Raw genomic sequence first — 23,115 nt, forward strand, 5'->3', positions numbered from 1 at the left:
AATATTGTTATATTTTTCAAAACTGTCGCTCTTTTTTTGTTTATAGCGCAAAAAATAAAAATCGCACAGGTGATAAAATACCACCAAAAGAAAGCTCTATTTGTGGGGAAAAAAAGGACATACATTTAATTTGGATACAGCGTCGCACAATCGCGCAATTGTCCGTTAAAGTAACGCAGTGCCGAATCGCAAAACATAGCCTGGTCAGGAATGAGGTAAAATCTTCCGGTCTTAAAGTGGTTAAAAATACGCTCATTGAGAATTTTTTTGTCAAAGACATGGAGCTAAATACATTTTGGCCTAAATATATGCCAAAAATTGAATATATTGGATATTTTTTAACTGTAAAAGTAGAAAATGCCAATTTTTTCGCGAAATTTTCACCCTTTTTTTATTAATATCGCAAAAAATTAAAAGCGCAGAGGTGATCAAATGCCACCAAAAGAAAGCTCTGTTTGTGGGAAAAAAAGGACGTCAATTTAGTTTGGGTACGACGTTGAATGACCGCGCAATTGTCAGTTAAACTCGCGCAGTGCCAAGTTGCAAAAACTGGCCTGGACGTAAAGCAGGAAAATCCTCCGGTGGTGAAGTGGTTAAGTATAGAAGGGGGACGTGTGTGACTGTAGTTGGGCTTTATTGAAAAGATATGTTCATTGATCAGTGTTATGTCTGAAGGCAAGTTTAACTTCCTATCTTTTTAGCACACAGAGCTTGGCTGCCCCTAAGACCTACGAACGGCACAGATCTGGTAAATTTTGGGTAATGTTGTTTTTTTTTGTCCTACAGATGTCACATATGACGTAAGCGCGTTTCTATATGGCACTGCCCAGCTACCATGCTCATTTCCCTTTATAGAAGGACTTGAGATGTTGACGTTGGTCTGGAAGAAGGTAGAAGAAAATAACGAGTCATGCATCCACTCATTCAGGATGGGCCGGGAACATCACCTGGACCAGGATTCTCGGTACAAAGGACGTACGGAACTGTCCACAGATTTTCAACGAGGAGACCTGGGGCTGACGCTCAGAGGAGTCACATTCGCTGATGTGGGGACTTATTCTTGTCTCGCTGCTAATGCTAGGAACAGAGGCCGACAGAAGGTAAAACTATCTATAAAAGGTAAGTTGTGATTCTATATGACAAAGTTACATTTCTTTATGGTTTATCCAATCGCTGTCCAAATCTTGCCGCCTCAGCCTCCGCAACATCTCCAAAATATGCCCCTTTCTAACCAAAGACACAACAAAGCTTCTAGTTCACTCCCTGGTCATCTCGCGCCTCGACTACTTCAATTCCCTCCTCATTGGCTTACCTCTACATAGGCCCCTCCCCTTTCAATCCATCATGAATGCTGCCGCTAGACTCATCTACCTTACCAATCGCTCAGTGTCCGCTGCTCCTCTTTGTCAATCCCTCCACTGTCTTCTGTTCACCCATCTAAATAAATTCAAAATCTCAGCAGTGCCTCCAAAAAATAAATAAATAAATTCAAAATACTTACAACATCTTACAAAGCAATCCACAGCTTAGCCCCCAGCTACATCAGTAGCCTCGTCTCAAAATACCAACCTAATCGCTCTCTTCGTTCCTCCCAGGACCTCCTGCTCTCTGGCCCCCTCGTCACCTCCTCCCATGCTCGCCTCCAGGACTTTTCCAGGGCCTCTCCAATCCTATGGAACTCTTTAACTCTTTAACTTTTTCATATAAAATAAATTTTTTTATTACAAAAGATGTTTAAAAAAAAAGGACATGACATCCATAGGGAAAATACAGGCCCATGCATATAAAATCAGGACAGTCAGGTTTAACGTAGAGGTTGCCTACATGTTTCACAGTATGGACCGCTTCTTCAGGGCTTCCATCTCATCAACTGACCGGACAATGGACATACATTATAAGTACATCAGGGGGCGTTCAGGATAAGGGGGAGACCATTAACAGACACCTAGCATGAGGACATCAGCCTATAAACATGGGATAGAACAAAAAGTGTCGCACTTTGAATGACAATTGTGCGGTCATGCAACGCTGCACCCAAATTGAATTTTTATCATTTTTTTCAAACAATTAGAGCTTTATTTTGGTGATATTTATTCACTGCTGGGGTTTTTCATTTTTTGCTGAACAAACAAAAAAAGACTGAAAGTTTTGAAAAAAAAAAAAGTTTTTATAATATAAATTTTAAAATTTTGCAAACAGGTAATTTTTCTTCTTCGTTGATGTGCGCTGATGAGGCTGCACTGATAGGCACTGATGGGCACGGATAAGGCGGCACTGGTGGGCACTGATAAGGCTGCACTTATGGGCACTGATAAGGCTGCACTGATGGGCACTGATGAGGCTGCACTGATGGGCACTGATAAGGCAGCACTGATGGGCACTGATAAGGCAGCACTGATGGGCAGTGATAAGGTGGCACTGATAGGCTGCACTCATGGGCACTGATAAGGCAGCACATATAGGCACTGATAAGGTTGCACTGATGGGCACTGATAAGGCGGCACTGGTGGGCACTGATAAGGAGGCACTGATGGGCAGTGATAAGGCTACACTGATGGGCAGTGATAAGGCTACACTGATGGGCACTAAGGCGGCACTGGTGGGCACTGATAAGGTGGCACTGGTGGGCACTGATAAGGCGGCACTGATAATGTGGCACTGGTGGACACTGATAATGTGGCACTGGTGGGCACTGATAAGGTGGCACTGATGGGCACTGATGGTCACGGATAAGGCAGCACTGAGAAGGCTGAACTGATGGGCACGAATAAGGCAGCACTGGTGGGCACTGATAAGGCATCACTGGTGGGCACTGAGGGGTGGCACTGATAGGCATCACTGATGATGGGGCACTGGTGGGCATGGGTAGGTGGCACTACTGGGCACACATGCGGCAGCAGTGGCTCTTCCTCTTCGGGACCGATGTCCCTCTGACAGCAGCTGGCGATTGGCTTTTTTTTTTCTCCTCACACTGTTAACGTGAGGAAAAAAAGATGGTTACTGGCTCTGTTTACATCATATGATCAGCTGTCATTGGCTGACAGCTGATCACATGGTAAGGGACCGAGTCTCATGGACTCACTGATCACAGAGCGAGCCACACGTGCCCCACAGAGATTGTGCAGGCAGCTCATGCTTGGGAGGGCGTAAATGGAACCCCCCCCCCCCCCCAGCAATTTAGGCCCGCGCTGTAGCTGTCTTTCAGCTATAGAATGGGCATAAAGGGGTTAAATTCATTAACTAGTCAAATTATATTGCATTTTCAGAAAATTACAACGGCTGCAGATGGAAAGGGAAAAGCAATTTTTTTTAACATTCAGTTACAATATGATTTGTGTATACTGTATACGCTATATTGCTTTTTCTTTATTTGCTGATATTATCCACACTAAAGGGGAGTTACCCTTTAAGTGCACGCTGAGGACACCTACTGTTTAAAAGTAGGTGCAATTACTAATTATCCTATTCAACCACTTCTGGACTGGAAGGATTTGCCCCCTTAATGACCAGGACATTTTTTGCGATTCGCCACTGCCTTATTTTAATGGACAATTACGCAGTCGTGCGACGCTGTACCCAAATAAAATTGATGGCCTTTTTTCCCCACAAACAGAGCTTTCTTTTGGTGGTATTTGATCACCTGTGCGATTTTCATTATCACATTCTGATATATAACATTCCCATAAAAAAATGTAAAAATCAAATGTTTTCATCATTTTAGGCCAATTTGTTTTCTGCTACACATTTTTGGTAAAAAAAAAAAAATTGCATTAAGCGTATTTTGATTGGTTTGCGCAAAAGTTATCGCGTCTACAAACTACGGGAAAGATTTATGTCATTTTTTTTTTTGTTTTTTTTTTACTAGTAATGGCGGTGATCTCGATTTTTAGCAGGACTTGGACATTGCGGCGGACAGATCGGACCCTTAACTGACATTTTTGACACTTTTGGGGGGACCAGTGACATTACTACAGTAATCAGTGCTATACATATGCTCTGTTACTGTAATAATGACACTGCCAGGGAAGGGGTTAACACAGTGGTGATCAAAGGGTTAAGTGTGAGCCTAGGGGGAGTGTTTTCTAACTGTGGGGGGAGGGGCTTGTGATATTACACCCTAGTTTTGTTTAGCCACTTGCTACCCGCCCACCATCAAATGACGGCGGAGCGGTGTAGCTATTGTTCTGGGACTCTGTCATATGACGGCGCACCAGAACACCCTCGTATGCGTGCCCCCGGGGGGCGCACGGAGCGGCGATTGTGACCGCGCCGTGTTGCTAGGACACGGCGTGACCCCGATCTCGGTAAAGAGTCAATGAAGTGGCTCTTTACCCATGTGATCAGCTGTGTCCAATCACAGCCGGTCACATGTAAATGAGGAAGTGCCGTTTATTGGCTCTCCTCGCCTCACACTGTCAGAGTGTGTGGCGAGGAGAGCCGATCAGCGGCTCCTCCTGAAAGGGAAGTCCAGGACAAGTAATCAGTGCCCTGATTACACATAATGTAAATAAACTGCCAATTACTGCCCACCATGAGTGCCCACAGTGCCTGCCAACAGTGCCCACAATCAGTGCCCATAGTGCTGCCAGTCAGTGCCCATCAGTACCTGCTCATCTAGGCACTGACTGGCACTGACTGGCAGCACTATGGGCACTGATTGTGGGCACAGATGGTGCTGCCCATCAGTGTCTATAAGTGCCGCCTATCAGTGCTCATCAGTGCCGCCCATAAGTGCTCATCAGTGCCACCTGTCAGTGCCCATCAGTGCTGCCCGTCAGTGTCCATCAGTGCCACCTGTCAGTGCCCATCAGTGCTGCCCGTCAGTGCCAATCAGTGCCACCTCTCAGTGCCGCCTATCAGTGCTCATCAGTGCCGCCTATCAGTTCCCATCAGTGCGGCATATTAGTACCTCCTCATATTAGTACCTCCTCATCAGTGCCCATTAGTGCAGCCTATCAGTGCCCATCAGTGCAGCCTATCAGTGCCGCCTCATCAGCCCACATCAGTGAAGGAGAAAAATTATTTATTTTCAAAATTTACTGACAGAAAATAAGAAAAACTTTTGTTTTTTCTAAATTTTCTGTCTTTTTTCTTTTATTTTTGTAAGAAATAAAAAACCCAGAGGTGATTAAATACCACCAAAAGAAAGATCTACTTGTGTGAAAAAAAAATGATAAAAATGTCATATGGGTACAGTGTAGCATGACCGTGCAATTGTCATTCAAAGTGTGAGAGCGCTGAAAGCTGAAAATTGGCCTGGGCAGGAAGGGGGTGAAAGTGCTCTGTAGGCAAGGGGTTAATGAAGCATTCTTACCCATTACTTCCTCCTTTTTTTTTTCTTTTTTTTTTTTCTCTTATTGTTTTATATTGTGCAATTGATATCCATATTTTAAACAAATGGATACGTCTGTTATAACCTAATGATATAACAAGTATGAACGTACCAAAGATTGCTTTTTTACATTTTACATATAATGTTTTTCTTATTATTTGAAATGTTTTACTCTATTGTCCATTTCTTATCACGCTATACAATCTTTTTTATTACAAGTTATTTTTATTTCAATAAAAGTTTGTAATAAAAAAATAAAAAACCCCTCATTATACTGCACCTGCAGCCCCTTGCACTAGGTGCCTCTATGATTTACCCATCGGATTGGAGGAGTGTGTGGTGGATGTGCGGTTTGTGTGATTGTCTGCAGCTGCTTTCTTCTCTGGTTTTGACAATGTTGTCATGTTATGTTGGAGGTTTTTGCAATTTTTCATGTTTTATTTTTATTAGATATATACTGCTCAAAAAATAAAAAAATAAAATAAAGGAACAATTTTTAATCAGAGTATAGCATCAAGTCAATGAAACTCCTGGGATATTGATCTGGTCAGTTAAGTAGCAGAGGGGGTTGTTAATCAGTTTCAGCTGTTTTGGTGTTAATTAAATTAACAACATGTGCACTAGATGGGCAGCAATGGGACGACCTCCAAAACAGGAATGGTTTTACAGGTGGAGGCCACTGACATTTTTTTCCTACTCATCTTTTCTGACTGTTTTTCACTAGTTTTGCATTTGGCTGGGGTCAGTGTCACTACTGGTAGTATGAGGCCATACCTGGACCCTATAGAGGTTGCACAGGCAGTCCAACTCCTCCAGGATTTCACATCAATACGTCCCATTGCCAGAAGGTTTGCTGTGTCTCCCAGCACAGTCTCAGGAGCATGGAGGAGATTCCAGGAGACAGGCAGTTACTCTAGGAGAGGTGGACGGGGACATAGAGGGTCCTTAACCCATCAGGAGGACCGGTATCTGCTCCTTTGTGCAAGGAGGAACAAGATGAGCTCTGCCAGAGCCCTACAAAATGACCTCCAGCAGGCCACTGGTGGGAATGTCTCTGACCAAACAATCAGAAACAGACTTCAAGAGGGTGGCCTGAGGGCCCAACGTCCTCTAGTGGGCCCTGCGCTCACTGCCCTGCACTGTGGAGCTTGATTGGCATTTTCCATTGAACACCAGAATTGGCAGCTCCACCACTGGTGCCCTGTGCTTTTCACAGATGAGAGGAGGTTCACCCTGAGCACATGTGACAGACGTGAAAGAGTCTGGAGAAGCCGTGGAGAACGTTATGCTGCCTGGAACATCGTTCAGCCTGACTGGCGGTGGGTAAGTGATGGTCTGGGGAGGAAAATCCACGGAGGGACGCACACACCTCTACAGGCTAGACAATGGCACCCTGACTGCCATTTGGAATTGGGATGGAATGCTTGAACCCATTGTCAGACCTTACGCTGGTGCAATGGGTCCTGGGTTCCTCCTGGTGCACAACAATGCCCGGCCTCATGTGGTGAGAGTATGCAGAAAGTTCCTGGAGGATGAAGGAATTGCTACCACTGAATGGCCCCCACACTTGCCTGACCTAAATCCAATAGAACACCTCTGGGACATTATGTTTCGGACATCTGAGGCCGCCAAGTTGCACCTCAGTCTGTTCAGGAGCTCAGTGATGCCCTGGTCCAGATCTGGGAGGAAAAACCCCAGGGCACCATCCATCGTCTCATTAGGAGCATGTCCCGATGGTATGCATACAAGCATGTGGGGGCCACACAAACTACTGAGGACCATTCTGAGTTACTGCAATGAAATTTCAGCAAAATGGACTCGCCTGCTGCATCATTTTTTCACTTTGATTTTGGGGGTGTCTTTGAATTCAGCCCTCTGTAGGTAGATAATTTTCATTTCCATCAAACAATGTGACATCCTTTCCTTCCTAACACATTACCCAGTCCATACCAGTATAGATCCTAACACATTACCCAGTCCATACCAGTATAGATCCTAACACACTACCCAGTCCATACCAGTATAGACCCTAATACATTACCCAGTCCATACCAGTATAGATCCTAACACATTACCCAGTCCATACCAGTATAGATCCTAACACATTATCCAGTCCATACCAGTATAGATCCTAACACATCATCCAGTAGATACCAGTATAGACCCTAGCAAATTACCCAGTCCATGCCAGTATAGATCCTAACACATTACCCAGTCCATACCAGTATAGACTTTTATTGCTGTCACAAGCAATGTAAACATCCCTTGTGACAGTGATAGGCAGTGACAGGTACTTTTTATGGAGGGATCGGGGGGAATGTGACAGTAATAGCAGTGACAGGTACTCTTTATGGGGGGGGATGTGACAGTAATAGGAGTGACAGGTACTCTTTATGGAAGGATCGGGGATGTGACAGTAATAGGAGTGACAGGTATTCTTTATGGAGGGATCAGGGGGGGGAGTGTGACAGTAATAGGCAGTGACAGGTACTCTTTATGGAGGGATCGGGGGATGTGACAGTAATAGCAGTGACAGGTACTCTTTATGGAGGGATCAGGGGAATGTGACAGTAATAGGAGTGACATGTACTCTTTATGGAGGGATCAGGCGGGAAAAGGACAGTAATAGGCAGTGACAGGTACTCTTTATGGAGGGATCAGGGGGGGAGTGTGACAGTAATAGGCAGTGACAGGTACTCTTTATGGAGGGATCGGGGGATTGTGACAGTAATAGGAGTGACAGGTACTCTTTATGGAGGGATCAGGGGGAATGTGACAGTAATAGCAGTGACAGGTACTCTTTATGGAGGGATCGGGGGGAAATGTGACAGTAATAGGCAGTGACAGGTACTCTTTATGGAGGGATCGGGGGAAATGTGACAGTAATAGACAGTGACAGGTACTCTTTATGGAGGGATCGGGGGAAATGTGACAGTAATAGGCAGTGACAGGTACTCTTTATGGAGGGATCGGGGGAAATGTGACAGTAATAGGCAGTGACAGGTACTCTTTATGGAGGGATCGGGGGGAAATGTGACAGTAATAGGAGTGACAGGTACTCTTTATGGAGGGATCGGGGGAAATGTGACAGTAATAGGCAGTGACAGGTACTCTTTATGGAGGGATCGGGGGGAAATGTGACAGTAATAGGCAGTGACAGGTACTCTTTATGGAGGGATCGGGGGGAATGTGACAGTAATAGGAGTGACAGGTACTCTTTATGGAGGGATCGGGGGAAATGTGACAGTAATAGGCAGTGACAGGTACTCTTTATGGAGGGATCGGGGGAAATGTGACAGTAATAGGCAGTGACAGGTACTCTTTATGGAGGGATCAGGGGGAATGTGACAGTAATAGGAGTGACAGGTACTCTTTATGGAGGGATCAGGGGGGAAAAGTACAGTAATAGGCAGTGACAGGTACTCTTTATGGAGGGATCGGGGGGAATGTGACAGTAATAGGCAGTGACAGGTACTCTTTATGGAGGGATCGGGGGGAATGTGACAGTAATAGGAGTGACAGGTACTCTTTATGGAGGGATCGGGGGGAATGTGACAGTAATAGGAGTGACAGGTACTCTTTATGGAGGGATCGGGGGAAATGTGACAGTAATAGGCAGTGACAGGTACTCTTTATGGAGGGATCGGGGGAAATGTGACAGTAATAGGCAGTGACAGGTACTCTTTATGGAGGGATCGGGGGAAATGTGACAGTAATAGGCAGTGACAGGTACTCTTTATGGAGGGATCGGGGGGGAATGTGACAGTAATAGGCAGTGACAGGTACTCTTTATGGAGGGATCAGGGGAATGTGATAGTAATAGCAGTGACAGGTACTCTTTATGGAGGGATCGGGGAGGAATGTGATAGTAATAGCAGTGACAGGTACTCTTTATGGAGGGATTGGGAGGAATGTGACAGTAATAGCAGTGACAGGTACTCTTTATGGAGGGATCGGGGGGGGGGGGATGTGTTAGTAATAGCAGTGACAAGTACTCTTTATGGAGGGATCAGGGGAAATGTGACAGTAATAGGCAGTGACAGGTACTCTTTATGGAGGGATTAGGGGTCTAAAAGACACCAAACTCCTCCACTGCACTTCAATGTATTCAAAATGCCGAAATCTGCATTGTTGAATACTGACAGCTTTTTAAATTTGGCGCCTTTAGCCGCCGAGTAACCCGGCCGTGACGTTATCACGCCGCTTCCGGGTTACTACACCGGAGACCCGATCAAAGCCTAATTTGGTTTTGATCGGGACACCAACCAGCTGGCGGAGGTGCCGGCTGGTTGCTCAGGTCTGCCGGTGGGACGGGAGACCTGGGCAGATCCGTGGAAGGCGGTGGGGGGGGGGGGGCGTGCGCCCCCTCTCGCTAACTGGGATAACGGCTGAGTGGCTCCCGAGCCGCATCGGCCGTTACCACCTGAAAGCCGACCTCCGGCTCTAAAAAATGTTACCGGGATGATTTCTATAGCTGCACCCATCACCCCGCTACAACCACTTCTCTGAGCCGACGTAGGGTTCACCGATTCGCGGGAAGTGGTTAAATAAAATATTTAACCTCTTATTAATCACTACTTTACAAAAAATCAACCCTAATTATCTCATTGCTCCCCTTTCTCCCCTTATTTATTATTTTTCTGTTGTTTTATTCATTTAATTGTATTTATTTATTTCATTTTCCAAATATTGAAAGTTAAACTTTTTTCATCTGTGTTAATTCTTTTAATTTTTTTTCTAATGTTGCATTTAAAAAATACATTTAGTGTCTTGTGAAATAAGATGAATTTTAAAAGATTCTGGACTCTTAGATCTTCTGGTCTGACATAGAGCTGCACGATTAATCGTTAAAAGATTGCGATTGTTATTCCACCCCCACGCGATCTTCAGCCCGGGAGCGTTTTGCCCCCTTAATGACCAGGCCATATTTTGCGATACGGCACTGCGTTACTTTAACTGACAATTGCGTGGTCGTGCGACGCTGTACCCAAATAAAATTGAAATCCTTTTTTTTTCCCACAAACAGAGCTTTCTTTTGGTGGTATTTGATCACCTGTGCGATTTTTACTTTTTGCGCTATAAACAAAAAAAGAGCATAAATTTTGAAAAAATAACAATATTTTTCACATTTTTTTTATATGAAATCCCCAAAAAAAAATTAAAAAATCAAAATGTTTTAACATTTCAGGCCAATTTGTTTTCTGCTACATATTTTTGGTAAAAAAAAATTCCCACAAATAGAGCTTTCTTTTGGTGGTATTTGATCACCTGTGTGATTTTTTTTTTTTTTTTTTCAGAATTGTCGCTCTTTTTTTGTTTATAACGAAAAAAAAAAAAAAAACAATATTTTTCACATTCTGCTATATAACATTCCCAGAAAAAAAAAAATTAAAAAAAAAATTTAAAATCAATTTGTATTCTGATACATATTTTTGGTAAAAAAAAAAAAAAAAATCCCAATAGGCATTTTTTGATTGGTTTGCGCAAAAGTTATCGCGTCTACAAACTATGGGATAGATTTATGGACTTCTTACTTTTATTCATTTGTTTTTATTAGTAATGGCGGCGATCAGCAATTTTTAGCAGGTCTGCGACATTGCTGCGGATAGATCTGACACTAAAGTGACACTTTTTGGGGACCAGTGACACCAATATAGTGATCAGTGCTAAATAATTTGCACTGTTACTGTATATATGACACTGGCAGGGAAGGGGTTAACACTGGGGGTGATCAAGGGGGTTAAGTGTGCTCCTAGGGAGTGCTTTCTAACTGTGTGGAGGATGGATGTGCTAGAGGAAAAAAGAGATCTGTATTTCATCTTAGCTTGCCTCTGTGACAGAAGAGCCACCTGCCTCGTTTACATAGGCAGACGGCCGTTCTGTCAGTCTCCCTGACGATCGCGGGAGGCTGGAGGCGATCGCGGACGCTGGACCCGCGGACAGGCTCCTGCTGTGTCTAATCACAGCGGGAGCACGGCTCCGGTTGTGCGCATGTGCCCCCAGAGCTTTAAAGAAAAATCACGGTATATGTACGGGATTTCCTGCTTAAGGGCCACCCTGCCGCAGTATATGTACGGTGGGAGGTTCTTAAGTGGTTAATGCAGCATTTTCATGATTCATGTAAATAAAAGGCAGCTTTTGTTTTTCAAAAGCGAAGTTCCCTGCTCACAGCAGTCAAAAAAAAAAAAGCAGCCCGCAATGTTTATCAACAACATTGCTCAGGGCTGAAAGAGACAGATAAAAAGAAACATTATATCTTCTTATCTGTCCTTCTGTTTATTCATTTACAGATCAAAGGGATGAACTTTGGTCTGCAAATGAAGTCAGTTTAGAGCAACCTTGTCAAGTAGAAAAAAAAAAAAAAACGTATATATTTTTGGGTTTTTATTAAATTGTTGGTTAACCCCTTATTAACCCTTAATTTACTCTAATATATATATATATATATATATATAATATTATATGTGTGTGTGTGTGTGTGTGTATAATTCTGGGATTTGTGTTTTCTTGTTAGGGTTATATGTGCCAAGCCAGGTCGGCACTCTGTCTGATGTTGATGGGAAGAAGCGTCTGACATGTATCACCATCGGGATGTTTCGGAACCCATGGGTCAGGTGGTACGATCTGAAAAACACAAACCTGACCAAGTATGCAATCCATCATATCACTGACCAGGCCGATGGGATGAAGAAGGTGGAATCCGTGCTCAGATACGATGACGAAGTCAATGAAGCTTACTTATGTCAAGTCGGAGAGGGGACGCTAAATGCAACCTCCCGTATAGTGAGATCAGGTATTCTCATTACCTAAAGCTGAAGTTTAATTTGCCTTTCCTGGTTACCCCATCTTTAACCACTTGCCACCCGTACAACTTACTGTATCTCACAAAAGTAAGCACACCCCTCACATTTTTGTAAATATTTTATTCTATCTTTTCATGTGACAACACTGAAGAAATGACACTTTGCTACAATGTAAAGTAGTGAGTGTACAGCTTGTATAACAGTGTAAATTTGCCTCCAGCTGCTTTTCCAGCAACAGCACAATGTAAGGGGGGTACACTGTAATTTAAGGGAGGGTGGGGGACTCAACTTCTGAAGGTGGGTAGGCTCTTGACATGTTATGTAAGGGTAGGGGATGCTCTGAATAGTCTTACAGATACAACTGGCCCTTTTGAGGGCAATCACAATGCTGATGCGGCCCACGGTTAGATTGAGTTTGACACCACTGGAGTAGGGGGATCACGATGATTGATGTTTTGTCTTGCAATCTCCAAGGTATTTCATTACAGCTTTCCCAATAACCTCCTTCACACATTGCTCTGTCTGGTTTGTGTTCTGTAGAGGTTCTCGAATAATTCTTGTATGATTTCATCTTGTGTTACAGATGGAAAAGTTTCTGTTAAAATAAATCCAAAGCATCCAAAGCACCAAAGATGCAAACTCTGACCCACCATAACACTGAAATTGGAGTATATTCCAAAAACCAGCAGCATTCAAGTTGTCATGGAGCCATAGCAGAAGAATAGGTCTCTCTTGTCCTGTGATGCTAGCTCCATTGTCAATTTTTTTTTGCGCCATGGGATGGAATTTCAATAATATTTTGTGCTGGAAGATAATATTTCTTACATTTGGGGTGCACTGTACTGGATGTTACTCTTTTTCTTTTTCTTTTTCTGTTGTGTGTAATGTAAAAGTTTTTCTAATAAAAATGATCTGATTTAAATATTTCTTACATTTGCCAAACCATCAATAAATCTTGAACAGTGGTTTCTGGCTCTGTACTCCATACGTTGTTGACAATGATAGACATAACACTCAATGTACTGATAAATTGTCTTCCAAGGTAGAGAGCCGATGGCTTGAGATTTAACCACTTAAGCCCCGGAGGATTTTCCTGCTAAACGACCAGGGGGTATTTTGCGATTCGGCACTGCGTGACTTTAACGGACAATTGCGCGGTCGTGCGACGCTGTACCTAAACGAATTTGACATCCTTTTTTTCCCACAAACAGAGCTTTCTTTTGGTGGTATTTGATCACCCGTGCGATTTTTACTTTTTGCGCTATAAACAAAAAAAGAGCGTACATTTTGCAAAAATAACAATATTTTTCACATTTTTTTATATGAAATTCCCCCCCAAAAAAAATGTAAAAATCAAAATTTTTTAACATTTTCGGCCAATTTGTTTTATGCTACCTATGTTTGGTAAAAAAAATCGCAAAAAGCGTATTTTGATTGGTTTGCGCAAAAGTTATCGCGTTTACTAACAAAGGGAAAGATTTTTGTCATTTTTGTTGTTTTTTTTTTAACGTGTAATGGCGGCGATCTGCAATTTTTTTTGCGGTACTGCGACATTGGGGCGGACAGATCGGACCCTTGACTGACATTTTTGACACTTTTGGGGTTACCAGTGACATTTCTACAGTAATCAGTGCTATACATATGCACTGTTACTGTAAAAATACTCTGGTAGTGAATGGGTTAACTTTATTTGGGAGGGAGGGGCTGTGTGTGTCCCTAGGGGCGTGCTTTCTACTGTGATTGGCTGTGGCTTGAGCTGTAAGGACACTGATCAACGGATCTACATACTAGATCCGTGTGATCAGTGTCTTTACAGCGAGGAGAATGACAGGTGGCTTGTTTACACAAGCTGCCTGACATTCTCTCTCTCCCCCGCCGATCGCCGAGTGACCGGCGGACATCGGGTCCGCTGGTCACACGCGCGGGGGGGTCCATGACCTTCCGGGAGCGGGAGCGCGCCTCCGCGGGCGCGCGCTCGCTCCCCAGAGCCTCACAGGCTAGCGACGTAGACCTACGTCACTCTGCCTGTGAGGGGCTGACTGCCGCAGTAAATATACTGTGAGCAGTCGGCAAGCGGTTAAGGAACATCAACTAAATGGACGGTTTTCCAAGTAACTGTGATGGACTCTGGACATCCCGACTGGGTATCTCCGCCAAGAAGCTGCTTCCTAAACTCTGGAACACGAGACCTGTGAATCTGGCTACAGTTACCCCAACAACTCGACAGTACAAGTTTTGGAGTCAACCAGAATGAACTGTTTATTGAACCAACTTACAGCCTTTTTATACACTTGAGAAGTATGTCAGTGACCAGTCAAATATTTACCCAAAACATCACACAATGGTTAGATAAGGAGGTAGGGCTGACTCGTGGCTAATCCCTCTCTAGCACTTACTTTAGCTGACCATGATATCATTACCATGCCAATTAAATGAGCACTTAAATCAGCCTAGGCGGAATGCACAGAATGCTATCAGGCAAACAATAGATGACACAATTAACCACCTGAACAATCAGAGATCTCATTCCAGGTTAGACCCACCGGCATCGAGCACCCAAAGAACAACACACATTATTATAAGTGTAAACACATACCCACAGTAGATAATAGTTTGTTAATTAATAATGTGTGAAAGACAGGTGGCTTGAGTTGATAAGATTACCATTAAGGATTGCTCCACACAGACAGTGGCCAGGAGACTAGCCTGCAGTCCTCTACCAAAAACCTCCTAAGTCTGTGACAATACATCCCCCCTGTTCCATAATCCAGTAGTCCCAGCTAGATCCAATACGGGTCAGCTTGGGGATGTCTGGGAACTATACTACAGTCACAGGTCAGTTTGCCGAGAAAGTCCATCTGCGTTGCCATTTTGTCGTCCCGGCCTGTACTGCACAGAAAAGTTGTAGGGCTGCAGGGCAAGACTCCACCTCAAAATGCGTCCATTGTCTCCAGACACTCGATTCAACAGGATCAAAGGGTTGTGGTCAGTGAGCACCGTGAAGGATTGTCCATAGAGATATGGCTGAAGTTTTTTCAGGGCCCACACCAGCGCCAAACATTCTTTTTTCACGGCTGCATACTCCACCTCCCGGGGTAGTAACTTGCGACTGATGTAGGCAACAGGGTGCTTACTGGCTCCCAAAAGCCTCCTAAGTCTGTGACAATAGCAATGTTCCTCAGAACAAATTTTATGTCCATACAAGTCAACAGGAATTAAAAACAACTTAAATCAGCATTGAAAAAAAACATGGAAGAAGGTGCAAAGGTGATTAGAATTAGCTATGAATGATCTCAAAGGAAAGGTGAAAGCAGTTTAAAATGACCAGTCTACCAAACTCAGGGACCAGTTTTCCACCAAAGGCTGCAACCTTTTCGACCCTGGAATGTTCCAGACTGTGGATTTTGTCACTCCTAATGTTGCTGCGATATCTCTGATGGATTCCTTGAGCCCTTACAAGGGCCTGTTTCACTTGTATGGACAGCTCCTTTGAACGCATGATGGAGGTTCACAGCAATAGATTCCAAATGCAAATACCACACTTAGAATTAACTCCAGACCTTTTACCTGCTTAATTATTGAAGAAATAACGAAGGAGTAGTCCACACCTGGCCATGAAACAGCTTTCCTGATGCCAACATGGCAGCATACACATGATATAGCTCCGCCCCCATGATATATCCACCCACAGGACTGAGAGCAATCTCCCCATTCTCCTTTTTGTCCTCAAAAGATCAACACCTACAGACTGTTATACTCAATAGAAATGCTCTTACCTGCCAACTACGTCGTAGTTCGTCTGGGTTCAGCCTCTCTCAGGTCGCAGTCCCACATCTTAGGCTGCTAAAGGCACCGAAAAGGTGGGGAGCCCCTTCTGGTGGTCTTTTGAGGTGAGGAGTTCTCTTTGTAGAGTTGGTTTCCCTCTTGTGGTATCCATGTTGTGAAGTCTGATTACAGCAGCAGGGGCAGCATGCATTTTATCTCTTTCTCTCTTTGCTCTCTCTCTCTCGTTCCTATTTATTTCCTAGGTTATGAGTTGGTTCTAAATGCAAATTTTTTCATTATATTGACTGCATAGTGTTTAAAAAAATATGGCATTCTATTTCCTTTTATGAAATGTTTATATAGTTTATATATTGTTAAAGGAACGGTGTATATATAAAATGCTGGGATAGAGTAGGGCTGTTAGATAGATATCTCTATCTATGTGTGGCTGCGTGGGGGGTTCAGTATGCGTATTAATGTGTCTTGTACATGGGTATGTATATAGACGCATCTAGGGGGATATATAGGTATGTCTTTAAGTATATGTCTATAGAGGTTTTAGTTTCCTTCCCCTCTTTACTTTCCTCTTCCTATGACCATGCAGCCCCCCCTGCACCTTTCGGTATTTCAACCAAGATGAGCTTACTGCCACACACACAAGACCACCACCATATCCGGAAAGAGCCACCATCGGGTAAGTAGGAAGATGCGGGAAAAAAGAGCGCCCTATGTCTTGACGAGCATGCCCTTTTGGTCTATTGTAACCCCAGCTGCTCGCTATCCCGCTTTAGGAGGTCCCGAAAATCCCTGGATCATCAAGCGCAGAAAGTAATCCCTCAAGTCCTGGCAGATCTCAATTAAGAGGACGCAAAGGTTCTCAAAAGAGAAAACATACCGCATCGCCGCAAAGGGTGCAATGCCCAGAAGGCAACTGCTGGTCATGCACAGATGACCCGATGTCGGGAAAACTAGTCTGCAGGCACTGCTTCAGGCAGCTGGCCGGAGACCAAGAATTTGAAAGTCAACAGGTCCCGACCCTACTTAGGGTTGATCCATGACACTTTGACGTAATCTTCTGGTCATCTGGGTCAACTAGACACGGGCAGACAAAATGTAGTGAGCTAGTCTTCCCACCACACGTTCCTAAAGCACTACAGGGTGGATCCGGCAGCTCTCACTACAGTAGAGTTTGGGAGAAAAACTATTCAGGCATCTATGTCTAAATAAAGACTGAGTTTGCAACATTAAACCCTCCCTTTCAAAGCTCATCATTTATTATGTGTATGCTGCCATGTTGGCCTCAGGAAAATGGAAAATTGTATCAAATACTTACTGTAATTTTCCTTTCCTGACGCCAATACACGGCAGCATACGGTCCCTCCCTCTGATCTTTATGCTTAATACGAAGAATGAGGAGATTGCTCTCAGTCACGCTTTTATAGATTTAAACAGGTCCTGTGGGTGGAAATAGGGGCGGAGCTACATCATGTGTATGCTGCCATGTATTGGCCACAGGAAAGGAAAATTACGGTAAGTATTTGATACACTTTTCCATTTTTCTTTCAATTGTCCAATTAGTTGTGGTCCCTTGAAAAAAGGGGGGGGTGGCTATTCTTATGAACTGTAATTCCAAAACCCTTCCTCCGATTTGGATGTACATACCCTCAAATTAAACCTGAGAGCAGGCACTTTCAGCCCATACCCATTATATAACTATAGCTTGAATATGTTTTGGTAAATGCCTGAAAAAAAAAAAAAAAAAAAAAACAACTAAAACTGTGCCTGTGTCCAAATATATATGGATTATTTGTATTTTTAACTGAAATTTTTGTTACAATGTACTGTCTACTCTTAAAAAAAAAAAAAAACATTTGTGAAGCCATACATTTCTATGGTACGAGTTTACTTTTTGAATATACCAAAGCAACCTCTATTTATGCCACATCCAAAAATGTATAAAGATAGAAAAAACTGCAGAACCCCACTTCTGCCAAAAGCGGACTGTATTGGCATTAGCATGAGACCAGACATTTATTCTTACAAAATAATTTTGTAAGAATAATTCTTATAAAAATGCAGTTTTGTACATTTGTTTTATAAACACACCCCGTGGTATTTTTCTGCAGTCACATTTCTACAGTTGTTCATAAAATCTGTCAAAATAAAATGCAATTTTATTTTCTGAGAATTTTGTACTGATACAAATGCAATATTTATTTTTTTTTTCCAAGAATTTTATACTAATAAAAAAGCTGTTTTTTTTCCAGAATTTTGTACTTTTTGTTTTATATTTAACCACTTTACCACCGGAGGATTTTCCTGCTAAAAGACCAGGGGTTATTTTGCGATTTTTTACTGCGTGACTTTAACGGACAATCGCGCGGTCGTGCGACGCTGTACCTAAACGAATTTCACGTCCTTTTTTTCCCACAAACAGAGCTTTCTTTTGGTGGTATTTGATCACCTGTGCGATTTTTTGATCACGCACTATAAACAAAAAAAGAGCGTAATTTTTGCAAAAACAACAATATTTTTCACTTTTTTTATATGAAATTCCCCCAAAAAAAAATGTAAAAATCAAAATTTTTTAAAATTTTCGGCCAATTTGTTTTACGCTACCTATGTTTGGTAAAAAAAATCGCAAAAAGCGTATTTTGATTGGTTTGCGCAAAAGTTATCGCGTTTACTAACAAAGGGAAAGATTTTTGTCATTTTTGGTGTTTTTTTTTTTAACGAGTAATGGCGGCGATCTGCGATTTTTTTTGCGGTACTGCGACATTGCGGCGGACAGATCGGACCCTTGACTGACATTTTTTACACTTTTGGGGGTACCAGTGACATTACTGCAGTAATCAGTGCTATATATATGCACTGTTACTGCAAAAATGACACTGGCAGGGAAGGGGTTAACAGTATTGGACAGGGAGGGGTTAAGTGTGTCCTAGGGGCGTGATTCTAACTGTGTAGGGACAGGTCTACTAGTGTAAAAACAAAGATCAACAGTTCTACATAGTAGAACTGTTTGATCTTCACTTTTACACAGGGAGAACTGACAGGTGGCTTGTTTACACAAGCCGCTCTGTCTTTCTCCCGCTGTAGCGGCGATCGTAGTGTGACCGGCGGACATCGGGTCCGCCAGTCACACTCCCGCACTCCTCCGTGAACGAGCCGAGGCGGGCGCGCGCCTCAGCGGGCGCGCGCCCGCCCGCTATTGGCTCTGGAAGGAGTGACAGGCGAGCGACGTAGACCTACGTCACTCTGCCTGGCCGGGGCCGACTGCCGCAGTAAATATACTGTGCGCAGTCGGCAAGCGGTTAATAATGTTATTTGTTTTTTTTTCTTTTCAAATTTTCTCTAATAATGTTATTTGTAAATAGTGTTTATACTTTTTAGCCCCCATTCACACTAGGGCGACTCACGAGGCGACTTGTGTCTCCCCAGGTCGCCCCAGGTCGCTTGACATGACCAAACCAATGTAATTGAATCAGTGCCGTCTTAATTGCCGCTATTAAGGTCGCTCCGACTTCAGAAAAGGGTCCGGTACTACTTTCAGGCGACCAGTGATCCGACCTGTCCCATATACTTCAATGGGAGTCGCCTCCTTATCTTAATTGAAGCGACCTGTAATCCGACTTGTCATCCAACTTTGCTAAAAAATGGTAGTGAACAAGAAAAGAGCATAATTTTCATTAAAAAATGAATATGTCTTCTGTCAACCTGGCCGTTTTTCTTGCAGGCATTTAGCGGTCATTTTTTTAGGCAGGCATGTCATTTTTTGGATTTCGTTTCTGGGGGGTCTAAAAAGTGTCCCTGTCAAGTTTCAGCTCTGTAGCATGTCCAGAACCCCTAAAAAAATCATTTTTCTTTTAATTTTTTGTAGTGTCTTTACCAGCTGTCTTTTATTCTTGCAGGCATTTAGCAGGCATTTTTTTAGGCAGGCATGTCATGTTCTGGATTTAGTTTCTGGGGGGTCTAAAAAGTGTCCTTGTCAATTTTCAGCTCTGTAGCATGTCCAGAACCCCCAAAAAAAAATCATTTTTCTTATAATTTTTTGTAGTGTCTTACCAGCTGTCTTTTTTTCTTGCAGGCATTTAGCGGGCATTTTTTTAGGCAGGCATGTCATGTTTTGGATTTAGTTTCTGGGGGGTCTAAAAAGTGTCCCTGTCAAGTTTCAGCTCTGTAGCATGTCCAGAACCCCAAAAAAAATAATTTTTCTTATAATTTTTTGTAGTGTCTTACCAGCTGTCTTTTTTTCTTGCAGGCATTTAGCGGGCATTTTTTTAGGCAGGCATGTCATGTTCTGGATTTAGTTTCTGGGGGGGTCTAAAAAGTGTCCCTGTCAAGTTTCAGCTCTGTAGCATGTCCAGAACCCCAAAAAAAAAAAATTTCTTATAATTTTTTGTAGTGTCTTACCAGCTGTCTTTTTTTCTTGCAGGCATTTAGCGGGCATTTTTTTTAGGCAGGCATGTCATGTTCTGGATTTAGTTTCTGGGGGGTCTAAAAAGTGTCCCTGTCAAGTTTCAGCTCTGTAGCATGTCCAGAACCCCAAAAAAACATAATTTATACTATATTTTCAGTAATACGGCTTCTCTGCGGCTGGCTTTTTTTCTTGCAGGCATTTAGCGGGCATTTTTTTAGGCAGGCATGTCATTTTCTGAATTTAGTGTCTGGGGGGTCTAAAACGTGTCCCTGTCAAGTTTCAGCTCTGTAGCATGTCCAGAACCCCAAAAAAAAAATCATTTTTCTTATAATTTTTTGTAGTGTCTTACCAGCTGTCTTTTTTTCTTGCAGGCATTTAGCGGGCATTTTTTTAGGCAGGCATGTCATGTTCTGGATTTAGTTTCTGGGGGGTCTAAAAAGTGTCCCTGTCAAGTTTCAGCTCTGTAGCATGTCCAGAACCCCAAAAAAACATAATTTATACTATATTTTCAGTAATACGGCTTCTCTGCGGCTGTCTTTTTTTCTTGCAGGCATTTAGCGGGCATTTTTTTAGGCAGGCATGTCATTTTCTGGATTTAGTGTCTGGGGGGTCTAAAAAGTGTCCCTGTCAAGTTTCAGCTCTGTAGCATGATCAGAACCCCCCAAAAAAATCATTTTTCTTATAATTTTTTGTAGTGTCTTACTAGCTGTCTTTTTTTCTGATATGCCAAGGCAAACATGTCTATCAGTTGAGCTATGTGAGACACACAACACTGCACACATGGGAAAAAGAAAATATGTAAAAAAAAAAAAAACACAGGAAAAGGAAATTAGGTCACAAGACATCAGATTGTGATTGGCCAAATAAAAAGTCGCCTCGCGATTAGGTCGCGTCAAAGTCGCGCCAAAGTCGCGTCAAAGTCGAGCTGGAAGCGACGCTACTTTAGTGGTAGCGGCAGTGTGAACCAACGCTTATACAGTGTCATTTATATTTTTCTCCCTCTCTGAACTGTGCAGTTGAGTAAACTGCCCAAGCTGATTGGAGATCCATTGCAACAGGGGTTCAGCTGATGCCCTTTGATGCTCAGTGCAAGCTCCCTGCAGGGCCTGCTCACATTACATTGGGGTAATATCCAAACCTTAGTAACACCATGCTGCATTGTGGTGTAATTCATTTTAAACGACACCCCCATGGATGGCAACGCCCATAAGTTGGGCTCATATGGGAATGATCTCTGCATTATGGTGTTTTCAGTAAAATAAGAAAAAGTTACACTTGCTGTTAAAATGCATTGCAGGACATTCATAATGAATGTGTGTTACCGCAACACCCCCAGTGGGAAGGGGTCCTTGTGCTCTAATAGGTCCCTGTCTGCTCCGTGAAGTATCCACTTCACCTCCTGGAAGTATTTACCACCTTCATGACCAGGCCGTTTTTTGCTATTCAGCACTGCGCTACTTTAATTGCCCACTGCACGGTCATGCAACGGTCATGCAACTCTATATGTAATGTATATGTATATATCTAGTTGCTACTACCAAGGCAATTGTGTAATTAATTACCCCTTTTTTTACATATATATCTAGTTGCTACTACCATGGCAACTTTACATGAATATGTTATTATTCCTTTTTTTATCATTTATTATTTTATTTTTTTTGTATTCCTAATTTATCCCCCCTTTATATTCTATTTTTTTTCAGTTTTATTTTCCTCTCCCCCCCTCCCCCTTTTTTTGTCTATATATAATGTAACTGCTGCACCTGGTATTAAATTAAAATATCTAATTGTAGCATAGTGCACACCCCAAAGGTCCAACACATATGGGTGTGTGTGTATGTATATATATATATATATATATATATATATATATATATATATATATATATATATATATATATATATATACTGACAGTGTCAGTAGGGCAGTGGATGGTGTTAGTAGGGCAGTGGATGGTGTCAGTAGAGCAGTGGATGGTGTCAGTAGAGCAGTGGATGGTGTCAGTAGAGCAGTGGACGGTGTCAGTAGGACAGTGGATGGTGTTAGTAGAGCAGTGGACGGTGTCAGTAGTGCAGAGATTGGTGTCAGTAGGGCAGTGGATGGTGTCAGTAGAGCAGTGGATGGTGTTAGTAGAGCAGTGGACGGTGTCAGTAGAGCAGTGGATGGTGTCAGTAGAGCAGTGGATGGTGTCAGTAGAGCAGTGGACGGTGTCAGTAGGGCAGAGGATGGTATCAGTAGAGCAGAGATTGGTGTCAGTAGGGCAGTGAATGGTGTCAGTAGGACAGTGGATGGTGTTAGTAGAGCAGTGGACGGTGTCAGTAGAGCAGTGGATGGTGTCAGTAGAGCAGTGGATGGTGTCAGTAGAGCAGTGGACGGTGTCAGTAGGACAGTGGATGGTGTTAGTAGAGCAGTGGACGGTGTCAGTAGTGCAGAGATTGGTGTCAGTAGTGCAGAGGATGGTGTCAGTAGAGCAGAGGATGGTATCAGTAGAGCAGAGATTGGTGTCAGTAGGGCAGTGGATGGTGTCAGTAGGACAGTGGATGGTGTTAGTAGAGCAGTGGACGGTGTCAGTAGTGCAGAGATTGGTGTCAGTAGTGCAGAGGATGGTGTCAGTAGGACAGTGGATGGTGTCAGTAGGGCAGTGGGTGGTGTCAGTAGAGCAGTGGATGGTGTCAGTGGAGCAGTGGACGGTGTCAGTAGAGCAGTAGATGGTGTCAGTAGAGCAGTAGATGGTGTCAGTGGAGCAGTGGACGGTGTCAGTAGAGCAGTGGACGGTGTCAGTAGAGCAGTGGAC

General features: G+C 43.2%; 1 protein-coding gene across 2 annotated transcripts in view; it reads left to right on the forward strand.

Moving 5' to 3' along the window:
- Window positions 1–12,959, forward strand: part of LOC309547481 (V-set domain containing T-cell activation inhibitor 1-like) — a 48,439-nt gene extending 35,480 nt beyond the window's left edge. Inside the window, exons 4-6 of one of the 2 annotated variants that reach the window (XM_082247346.1) lie at window positions 787–1,119; window positions 11,847–12,125; window positions 12,719–12,959. In XM_082247346.1, coding sequence (XP_082103472.1) covers window positions 787–1,119; window positions 11,847–12,125; window positions 12,719–12,780 — 674 coding nt within the window. In that variant the 3' untranslated portion in view covers window positions 12,781–12,959. The remainder of the gene's footprint in view (window positions 1–786; window positions 1,120–11,846; window positions 12,126–12,718) is intronic. The other variant, XM_082247347.1, reaches the window with a different exon arrangement.
- Window positions 12,960–23,115: the final 10,156 nt, after the last annotated feature.

The sequence above is a fragment of the Pelophylax lessonae genome (genome assembly GCF_965119305.1).
Source record: "Pelophylax lessonae genome assembly, chromosome: 2".
In the NCBI taxonomy this organism is placed as follows: domain Eukaryota; kingdom Metazoa; phylum Chordata; class Amphibia; order Anura; family Ranidae; genus Pelophylax; species Pelophylax lessonae.